Source organism: Mastomys coucha, unplaced genomic scaffold (assembly GCF_008632895.1).
Source record: "Mastomys coucha isolate ucsf_1 unplaced genomic scaffold, UCSF_Mcou_1 pScaffold11, whole genome shotgun sequence".
In the NCBI taxonomy this organism is placed as follows: domain Eukaryota; kingdom Metazoa; phylum Chordata; class Mammalia; order Rodentia; family Muridae; genus Mastomys; species Mastomys coucha.
This window is the reverse complement of record NW_022196893.1, coordinates 13940508-13951091: the sequence shown is the minus strand read 5'-3', so window position 1 is coordinate 13951091 and position 10584 is coordinate 13940508. Positions and strand designations below refer to the sequence as shown.

Genomic DNA, 10584 nt, shown 5'->3' with positions numbered 1-10584 from the left:
GTCTGTGCTCAGGGCAGTGGCCCCTAGGAAACTGGTACAGAGATGGTTGGAGCCTGTGCTCAGGGCAGTGGCCCCTAGGAAACTGGTAAAGACATGCTTAGGGCCCTGTGCTCATGGCAGTGGCCCCTAGGAAACTGGTGCATTAGACTCCTGGAGCCCTGTGGTCAGTGAAGGACTCTTAGGTGGATTCTGAGCAGGTATGAGAACTGGAACTTGGGCCTGGGGTTTGACTCCATCCATAAAGTACTTGCTTAACATGCACGGCACACATGCCTGTAATGTCCACACTTGGGAGCAGGAGGATCAGAAGTTCAGGGTTTTTCAAAACTTTTCTCATGGTGCTGGGCACAGAGGACTGAGTAGAGTAGCAAATGTCTTAGGTCTGGTTTTGGTAGTTTCTCCGCTCCCCAATGTAGTTTGCTGGACAAGGCTGGAGGGGAAAGGTCACAGGAGGAAAGACCCAGGGGTGCTGGTAAAGGAAGGACAAGGCCCTGTGCTGACCTTGGGCTCCGCTCTGTCTTTGCAGTTGAGCAGCGTGGTTCTCTCACCCGTCTGGTTCGTCTACAGTCTCCTCATGAAGCTGTTTCAACGCTCCTCACCGGCCATCACCCTCGAGAACCCCGACATCAAGTACCCTCTGCGGCTCATTGATAAGGAGGTGAGTGCCCTGCTGCACCCCCAGCATCCCTGTGGCTCCCAGGTAGCTATGCTGCTCCTCCAGGCCTCCCTCCCCCCATGTGGCAACCTGCCCATGTTGCAGATGGAGAGAAGTGACACAGGAATACAGACCCTGCTCCCTGGGGGATAGAAACAGATATGGCTCCTTCAGATACAGCACAAGGTCAGGCCAAAGTACCATTCCACCAAAAGCCACACTGGGGACCCAGTGGTTTTATTGGGCTTACTTACAAAGCATGGATGACTGTGGGTGACCCCAAAGCAGCCATGCCAGCAAAAAGCCTCACCCTGACATGGATGATGGATTTCCTCATGGGGTACAAGTGGCGTGCCCCCTGAGTTAGCCCTCTCCTGGCTGTACACTATAGTACCTTCAGAGACCCCAAGGCCAGGTCAGTTAGGGCAGAATCACATAGCTGTCTGGGAGGCACAGGAGGGCGTGGCTGAAACCTCAGGTGAAGGTCCAGTGACCCTCCTCAGACCATCCTTCTATGAGGGAAAGCAACTACAGGCCCAGTCTGGGAGGTAGGGCGTGTTTTGGAAGTAGTCACAGCTGCTGATGAAAAGGATAACTGGTATACCTGAGGGTAACAAAACACCCTGTGACAGGGTGTCCAGTGTCCCATGGAATATCAGAATGGGAGAGGCCCTTTGGGACTTTGGGGTACACACCCCCTACTTAGTCTGGGAGCAGAGTAAGAGGTTGAGCATCCTGCCACTTGGAGATAAGAGCTCATCCCTTTCCCTGCCCACTGTGGTAGATACAGCCATGCCTTTGTTAGCCTGGATGTCTGCCTCTGCTTGTCTCTGTGAAGTATGTCAGCACCAGGCCCGTTCTGGCCCAGACCAGGGCTAAACTTCTTTCCTCTGGCTCAGCTGCCTTCCCTCCCTCCCTCCGTACCTCCCTCCCTCCCTCTGGGAGGCTCCCTTCCTGCTCTATTCCTGGCTTCCCCTAGTTGCTTCCAGAGGGGTGTGGCAGGAAAAGGGAGTCAGGGAGCAGAGAGGCAGAGCCCAGAGGAGTGGAGGAGCCTTGGCTTCAGGCCCCAGGCCCGAGGGCCCAGGTCTCCACCCTGTATGTGTGACCATTGGATTAACTTTCTCATAGGGAGCTGATGGGACTCATGGATGTACGTCTGTGATGTTCTCAGAGCCCTAGAGGAGACGGAAGGGGAAAATTCAAAATAAAACAATAAGCCCTTTTCCAGTGAGACCCCTGTAGCTTCTCAGTAAGCCTTACACATATGTAGACATGTATGTAATGAGACCCCTGTGGCTTCTCAGTAAGCCTTACACATATATAGATATATGCATGGTATTTATTTATTTTTTTTATTTTTTATTTTTTGGTTCTTCGAGACAGGGTTTCTCTGTATAGCCCTGGCTGTCCTGGAACTCACTCTGTAGACCAGGCTGGCCTCGAACTCAGAAATCTGCTTGCCTCTGCCTCCCAATTGCTAGGATTAAAGGCATGGGCCACCACTGCCTGGCTTTTTTTGTTGTTGTTCGTTTTTGTTTTGTTTTGTTTTCATATGTGTGTTTTTTTTCTTACCAAAATGGAGTTGTTGTGGGTTTTTTTATTTGTTTGTTTGTTTGTTTTTCTTTTTTCCTCCCCCCCCCCCTTTTTTTTTTTTTTTTTTTTGTAGCCCTGGCTGTTTTAAAATTTACTGTGTAGACCAGGCTGGCCTTGAACTCAAAGATCCTCAGTGCTTGGATTAGAGGCTCGAGCCATCAGCATATTTTTAAACCTTATTGTTTGTCAGATTTCTGACTTGTGTGTTTCAGAGGATTGGACTCAGGGTCCTGAGCAAGAGGCCCCGGGCTATGCCCCTCATCCTCATAACCTGTTTTTTTTTTTAAATAAATTGTTTATTTACTTTATGTATAAGAGTACCCACGGTAGCTGTACAAATTGTTGTGAGCCTTCATCTGGTTGTTGGGAATTGTTAGGACCTCTGCTCGCTCTGGTCAACCCCACTTGCTCTGGTAGACCCTGCTCACTCCGGTTGGCACCACTCTGGTTGGGCCCCGCTCCGGTTAGCCAGCTTGCTCCAGTAGACCCCGCTTGCTCAGTCCCTGCTTGCTCTGACCCAAAGATTTATTTATTATTATAAATAAGTACCCTGTAGCTATCTTCAGACGTACCAGAAGAGGACGTCAGATCTCATTATGGGTTGCTGGGATTTGAACTCAGGACCTCTGGAGGAGCAGTCAGTGCTCTTACCTGCTGAGCCATCTCACTAGTCCCAGGTTTTGTTTTTAATTTTTCTATTTTCTCCCTTCTCTATATTGCCATTTAATTCTTTTTTTTTTAATTTATTTTTATTTTTTATTTTTGGTTTTTGTTTTTTTCGAGACAGGATTTCTCTGTGTATCCCTGTCTGTCCTGGAACTCACTCTGTAGACCAGGCTGGCCTCGAACTCAGAAATCCACCTACCTCTGCCTCCCAAGTGCTGGGATTAAAGGCGCGCCACACCACTGCCCGGCCATTTAATTCTTAAAGTGGCATGATTTGTGTGTCACTGTAAAGGTCCTGCTTGTGCAGTGGGGCCTCCCCTCCTCTCCCCTGGTTGGCCCAGCCCTGCAGTGTGTTGTTTCGGAAACTTGAGGCCAGGTTCCGGTTTATTCATACAATGCAGATTGGTTTTCATGAACTCAAAGTAACCTTGTTTTGTTTGTTTGTTTTATTTTGTTTTTGTGACTGTCTAGTGTCTTTTAAAAGGACCTGAGACCATACACTGGGAAGCCTCCTGTCTCCATTGAATGAGCACATAGCATTTCTGGAGTTCAATTTCTTCTTCCCCCACCCGACTCCCCCAGCCTGGTGCTGCCTCTCGTCTCCCGTCAGCAGTGAGAGCTGCTTTGTAGCCCTGCCAAGCTGCTCTGCAAGCTTGTCTTAGCAGTTAGTTATCACTACTTCCTCCAACCCCCCCAGCCCCCAGGGTGGTGTCTGTCCTTGGCTCTTTGGCCCAGTCAATAGCATTGGACTCTGCTCCTAGTCAGGATGCGGCTACATTTGGCTCAGTCCAAAGGTTTTGGGGGGCAGAAGGCCACAGTTTGCCCCAGGTGGTACCCAGTTGGGCTTCTGCAAAGGTTTCCTCTGCTCAAATGGGCAGGATGGGGGTTTCCCCTACCAGACAGCCTCCTTGTGCTAACTTCCTCCTGAGGGGCACAACCTCCATCTTCAGACTGGGCTAAGGTGGGAAAGCGTGCATTGCATCCCCAGGTGACAGTGCTGTGTCTGTCTGTGGACACCAGCTCATGTGAGTCTGGCCCTGCAGCTGCTGGCTCTTCCCACAGCCAGTTGGGTGCCAGGAGTAGGGTCCAGAGTCAGCTCTGACATGACTCACCAGCAGATTTTTTCTACCCTCACATTGTGACCTTGGAACTGTTTCTCAGGCTCGAAGGCAGCCCCTGACTGTCCTTGAAGGGGAAGTAGCCGCATAGTCCACCTTTGACTTTAGCTGGTGCCCAGCCTATGAAGGATGGTGACCTGGCTTTGGGCTCTTGACTGTGGCTAACCCCGGGACTTCCCAGGCAGTGGAAATGGCCAGGGTCCCTGGCCCTACGCAGTCACAGTCCCAGCTACTCACTTCTTGTGGGTTTCTGGCTGCAGTGACTTCTAGAATTTTCTACCGCCAAGCTTGGCACTTGCAGTTCTGTCTCGGCTCTGCTCCTTTTCTAGCCCAATCATAAGCTGCTCCAATTCCAGCTGAGGGTCCGTATGGATTTTCTGGGTTGTCTGGTGTTCTTCCTGTGGGACCATGTGTTCACTTTGACAACCCTGTTACGTGGCTCTGGGCCAGCAAGAGCAGAGGCCCACTGAATGTGCACCCGAGTCCCCCTCTACCTCCCCATGTGTGTATTCTGGTGACATTAGTGTCACTGTGTGTGTGTGTGTGGGGGGCCTCTGTGGTCCAGCAGCTCTGCCTCTCTACAGATCATCAGTCACGACACTCGGCGCTTCCGATTCGCCCTCCCTTCACCCCAGCACATCCTGGGCCTTCCTATAGGTGAGTTTGTCCAGCCCCTCTCCTCCCTGGAGTCAAGAGTGGGAGTGGGGGGCAGTACCTGGCTGTGCAGAATGGGCCTGTGTCCTCGACAGTGGCACCAGCATGGTTGTAGACCCATGCTGAGGTGCATTAGGAGTCCCTCATGATGTGGGAGGGAACAGTGGGAGCCTAGGCTAGGCCAGGGTTTGAAGGTGAGACAGGTGTAGGCCCTGGGAAGATAAGCTCCCAGAGGGATAGTGCCTGACCTCAAGTGACCGTTCCCTGTTTTACAGGCCAACATATCTACCTCTCGACTAGGATCGATGGCAACTTGGTCATTCGGCCCTACACCCCTGTGTCTAGCGATGACGACAAGGGCTTTGTGGACTTGGTGGTCAAGGTGAGGTCTCCAAGGCATGGCTGCAGGGGGCTGGGGGAGTGTCTGTGAGAGCCTGCTTCCTATTCAGGTGACAGAGAAAGGGAGACCTGGAGCCAAGTGGGTGTGGACCAGGTAATGAGGGAGGAGAGAAGCCTTCCGGGAGGGCTTGAGAACTGAGGGTCAGAGGTGCAGAGCAGGGCCATGGGGGATGGGGATGCAGTAGAGACATCCACATGGCCAGACTGGGCCTTGTATGTCCCAGTCAGCCTGGGACAAAGGAAATGGCCATGGCCGAGCATCTGTTCTGGTCGGAATTACAGGTCAAAAACAGCAGAGTCCTAAGAGGGAGTCTAGTGTGTAGGGCTGGGGGAAGGAAAGCCATAGAAGATGGGCTCACCAACCTGAGTCTCCATTAGCTCCTGCTGCCCTGGATAAAGAGATGAAGACCTGCACTGGAGCCTATGCCAGTGTTCTGCCCACCTCTCCCCTTCTCCATCCCTCAGACTCCTGCTTGTCTCTGAGGCCTAGGCCCTTGGGGGAAATGGCCTAGCCCTGACAGGGACACTGCTGCTCCTCTGTCCCCATATTTGTAGGCCATGTCCCCATAGGCCTCCCCTCTCCCATGACAGTAATCCCAACAGGGACCTGAAAGGAAGAGGGATGCTTGTGTGACTGCTGAAGCATGCACCAGGAGGGCAGGGCTGAGCTGAGGCCCTCTGTGCAGGCAGATGTGGACACAGAATCTCGGCCTCTCAGAGGCACTGTCACAACCCTCGAGCGAGTAGCCCTGTATGGCAGGTGGAAGCCTCACTTTTTCGAGGTGTGGGATGGAAGGCTTAAGTTTGGGTGAATGGGATCTTAGGGGCAGTGCTGGCTTCCCGTGAGGCTGGGTGCCCCAAGTCTGGGTGGGGACTGAGCCATACCCACCTGGCTTGCAGGTTTACTTCAAGGACACACATCCCAAGTTTCCAGCTGGAGGGAAAATGTCTCAGTACCTGGAAAACATGAATATTGGAGACACCATTGAGTTCCGGGGTCCTAATGGGCTACTGGTCTACCAGGGCAAAGGTGATTGGAGCAGGCACTCCTGGGACTGGGCAGGACTCTGGGAACTGGAAGGCTGGGGGTGCTGTGTTTAGGGTGGGGGCTGGAGAGGGACAGATGGTGTTCTCCCCTGTCTTGGTGGTTGGCTGTTAGAGGATGAGTAGCCAGCGCAGGGGATGTCCTTGGCTGTGCTTGGGGACCAGGGTCATTGCAGACCACCTTGCTTTGCTTACTCAGGGCCCCCAAACAAGCCAGCCAACGCCTGAGTGGGAATCCCCCACTCTGCCCACCTGCGCTATCTCTTTTCCGTAAGAGGATGTATCCAAGCAGATTCCTCTCTTCACTCCAGCTGGCTAGGGCTGTGTGGTATTTTCCCTGCCCTGGAACCCCCAGGGCTCAGCTGCTCCCTCCTCCTCTTCCCAGGGAAGTTCGCCATCCGTGCAGACAAGAAGTCCAACCCTGTTGTCAGGACAGTGAAGTCTGTAGGCATGATTGCAGGAGGGACAGGTAAGGGTTAGAACCCCGGCTGAGCCATGGAAGGTCAGGATGTGGGAGTGGGAGGAGGCCTATGGTAGGAAGGAGGTCTGAGGCCAGGCCTGGGTATCCTATGGTCTTCTTGCTCAGGTGCCTGGCGTGCTCTGGCAGGCGCTCACATAGTGTTTGTGGGTCCTGTTTGCAGGCATCACGCCAATGCTGCAGGTGATCCGAGCCGTCATGAAGGACCCAAACGACCACACTGTGTGCTATCTGCTCTTTGCCAACCAGGTTGGTGAACAGTCCCCAGAACATGCAGGCTTGGGGCTTGGCCAGGCCCTGGGCAAGAGTCTGAATGGCTCTGTAGAGATGGCAAGGATGTCTGGAATGAGGGGCAGCGCAAACATTCTGGCAGCAGTGGTGTGGGTGGCTGCTGCAGAGGGAGCACGGGGCCTCTCCCTGTTCCACTCCAGCCTCCACACTTGGGGTGGCCTCCACCTCCATCAGATTGAGGACTCTGGTACACTGGCCTGGGCAGAGGTGGAAGTGAGGTGCCTAGGACGCAAGCCCTCGAGGTGCCCAGAGAATGACTGAAGCTTGGCTTTTGTGACCTGCTATGAGGCCTAGGATGGGTGGCTTGTCCCTTCTGTTCTGCACTTCTCACAGGAGAACAGGCCAGGGAAGCAAGACTGTCTCGAGAGCCTTCTCCGGTCCTATGTGCTGGGTTCGAATATGCAGTAATGTGATATCTCTAGGGAGACCAAGCCAAGTCCCACGTGTCCCAGCAGTGTAGAGGACAGACCCTGGCACTTTATGCTTCTCAGATATGATTCAGGTCATCTTGTCTCCAGGGTCTCTCTGGCCCAGCTTTACACTGCCCATGAGAGAAAGAGAGAGAGAGAAAGAGAGAGAGAGAGAGAGAGAGAGAGAAAGAGAGAGAGAGAGAGAGACACAGAGAGACAGACAGACAAAGATTGATTGAGAGGTGAAGCTTAAGCTGGCAGGCTGGTCCTGAACTCAAGATCTTCTTGCCTCAGCCTCTGAATGCTGGAATTATAGGCATGCACCACCATGTCCAGCTCACAGACTCTGTTCATAAAGAGCCTGCTGGCTAGCAGCTTTGAGGAGTTCTGTAGGCAAAATGGCTGGAGAGAGCCACCATGTCACTAGGATTGCAGTGAGCTTCAGCATCTGCCTCTGAGCTGCTGAGTGTGGCCTACAGGGGGGTGATGACTCTCCCTTGCGTCTGTCCCTGCTGAGGTCCCCAAAGGCAGTCCCTGAGTCACCTGTCTTGACTGGGTGGCCTGTCTCCTGCAGTCCGAGAAAGACATCCTGTTGCGGCCCGAGCTGGAGGAACTGAGGAATGAGCACTCTGCTCGATTCAAGCTCTGGTACACAGTGGACAAAGCCCCTGATGGTGAGCATGGGGAACCCCTGGTGGAGCGGGAGGCAACCCTCAGCCCTGAACCTTCACCAGGCCCATTCAGTACTCATGGCCTGTCTGCTCTTGGCTGTAGAGGAATCAAACCTCAGAGAGGGGAAGTGCCCACATCCCACAGCTAGGAAGCAGCAGAGCCAGGGTGGGGACCCCAGACCTTGCCCCCCAAGTCTCTCACACTGCCCTGGCCGGCAGAGAAGTCCTCTTATCTCCTTGGGCCTGGCTCACTTTGTGTCAGGCCTTCGAGTAGTGCTGAGGGTTGGGTGGCTGCTTCTGCCTCTAACAGCCTTTGTATGTGTGTTTTCAGGTCACTCTGGGGGAGGGGTTGAGTTATTCTGGTTGCCCCAACTCTGTTATGCACCTGCATAAGGTGTGGGCTAAGTTCATAGTGCAGTGGAGGAGCCATGTTGGAAGGAGGGAATGAGGCCCCCAAACTCCTGTGAGAGTGCTCTCTGGGAACTGAGCTGCCCTTTGTTTCTTGCTTTGTGTAAAAATAAGGGTATTGAGAGAGCTCACCTCAGTGTTGGGGGAGTGGGCTCACTCTGCATGTGTGAAGCCCTGGTCTGACCTACAGCATAACCAAACTGGACATGGCGGCATATGCTTGCAATCTCAGCATTCAGGAGGATCAGAAGTTACGGTCATTCTCAACTATGTAGCAAGTTCAAGGCCAGCCTGGGCTACATGAGACCCTGTCCTCTTGTATAACAGCAAAACCCAACACTGTGTCCTCGCTGTAAAGAAAACAGCTCCCATCCTTCCCTGCATACTCTGAGACCATTTCTAGTCACCCCAGGTAGAGAGGGCAAAGATAGACTGTTTCTAGTCACCCCAGATAGTGAGGGCAAAGATAGACCGTTTCCATTAACCCCACATAGTAGGGGCAAAGATAGACTGTATTTATCTTGGGTAAAGAGCACAAAGATAGACTGTATCTATCCTGGGTAGAGAGGGCAAAGATAGAACAAATGAATCATTCCATCCAAGTCCACCTTGGTGCCCAAAGCGTTTATTGGGGTTTTGGAGGAGCATTGCTGATGGGGTCTCTTACTGGAAACTGGTGACTCAAAAGTAGCCGCATCAGCAAGAAATCCATCCCAGGATGGGCCCACCTTGCAGGCAGCTCCACTGAAGAGTCCCCTATTCCCACACACTAAACTGCTTTTGTAACCCTGGGGAGGGCCTGCTGAGTCCCAGATTTCTGGAGGTTTATGAGCCGTGGCCTCCTCCCTTCTCCCAGTGGCAGGAGGGAGTTTCAGTGGGAAGGAGAAGCCTTGTGTGTATGAGTCATTGGGGCACTGGGTGTGGTGTCTGAAGGGCTGCTTTTCATCTGGTAAAGAAAGGAGTGGGAGGTGGGCTTGCCAGGGAGCAGCTATCTGGAGAATGACTGCCCTCCTGCAGGGTCAGGGCCAGTGCTGCCCCTTTGTGGTGGTCTGTGGAAATGCAGACTGCCTCCCAGGGCTGGTTTCCCAGGGCTAGGGCAAGAATTGGGTAATCGCCTGGCCGGTCCCTTTATTCAGTACCACCTTGGCCCACTCGGAAGCAGCAACAGGCCCTTCAGATCCAGACACAAGGCCGACACATATGGCGAATGCTAGGTTTCCCAGGATCACCTTTGGGATCTGAGTAACGAAACACCATCCAAAAAGACCCTGGTGAGCCTGGCTTGCGTACCTGTGTGCACTGTCAGAATGCTTGTGCCTAGACAGCTGACTGCACCACGCCTTGCTCCAGAGGAATCCTAGGAAGTTCGAAGTGACTCATGGGCTGAGTCAGGGGTGCAAATGGAATTTAGGAATGGAAGAAAAACAAGGGCTGGCCCGAAGTGGAGCCAGGCTCACACAGAAACATGGCTGTGATGCCTGTCCGTACACGTGGGCCTTGTGTGTCACTCTGACATTCCCTTCAGCCAGGGGGCAAAGGGAAACTTAGCTCATGGCATCCTTGAGCTAGAGGACATTATTGATCAAACAGTGGATTCTTCCCAGTCCTAGGGTCTCCTGGGACTGTATTAGTTCCTCCTGTACCTGGAAACCCATAGAGGACACATCATATAGGCAGCACCTCCCTGTCAGCCAACACTTTTTAAAGAAATTATTAACATTATTATTGTGTGTGTGTCGGGGGCTGCATTCCACAGCACATGTGTGGGATTAGAGGACAAGTTTGTGGAGTCGAATTTGGGTCAGCAGACTTGGCCCTTGTGCCTTTTCTACCTCGAGCTTCTGTGTTGTTTCTGTTGGTGTTTAGGGGCTTTGAGAATGCTCTGGGTCACAAAGGGCAGAGACAAGGCAGAGATGGTCCTGAGTGAGTGGGACTGGAAGGATTGAGGGCCCATGCCAGGCCTGGTAGAGCCCTGGCTCTAGGAAGCAGTCTCAGTGGCAGGTGTCAGTGGCCCTGTGTCCCTCTGCTCTGCTCCTGCCTCTTCCTGTCTACCTCTGAACCCAAGCTAGAGGACGGGGCCCACGGAGCACAGCTCAGTGGCTGGCTTGGACCAGGCACCCTCAGATGGAGCCCAGCTCAGTGGCTGGCTTGGACCAGGTGCCCTCAGATGGGGCCCAGCTCAGTGGCTGGCTTGGAC

At 53.2% G+C, this 10584-nt stretch overlaps 1 protein-coding gene across 4 annotated transcripts in view; it reads left to right on the top strand.

The window, feature by feature from the left end:
• LOC116076798 (NADH-cytochrome b5 reductase 3) overlaps positions 1–10584 on the top strand; it is a 20861-nt gene that overhangs the window by 7752 nt on the left and 2525 nt on the right. For all 4 annotated transcript variants that reach the window (XM_031350740.1, XM_031350763.1, XM_031350757.1 and 1 more), the window contains exons 2-8: positions 527–658; positions 4617–4689; positions 4962–5068; positions 5986–6115; positions 6515–6598; positions 6771–6856; positions 7883–7982. In XM_031350740.1, the coding sequence (XP_031206600.1) occupies positions 527–658; positions 4617–4689; positions 4962–5068; positions 5986–6115; positions 6515–6598; positions 6771–6856; positions 7883–7982 (712 nt within the window). The remainder of the gene's footprint in view (positions 1–526; positions 659–4616; positions 4690–4961; positions 5069–5985; positions 6116–6514; positions 6599–6770; positions 6857–7882; positions 7983–10584) is intronic.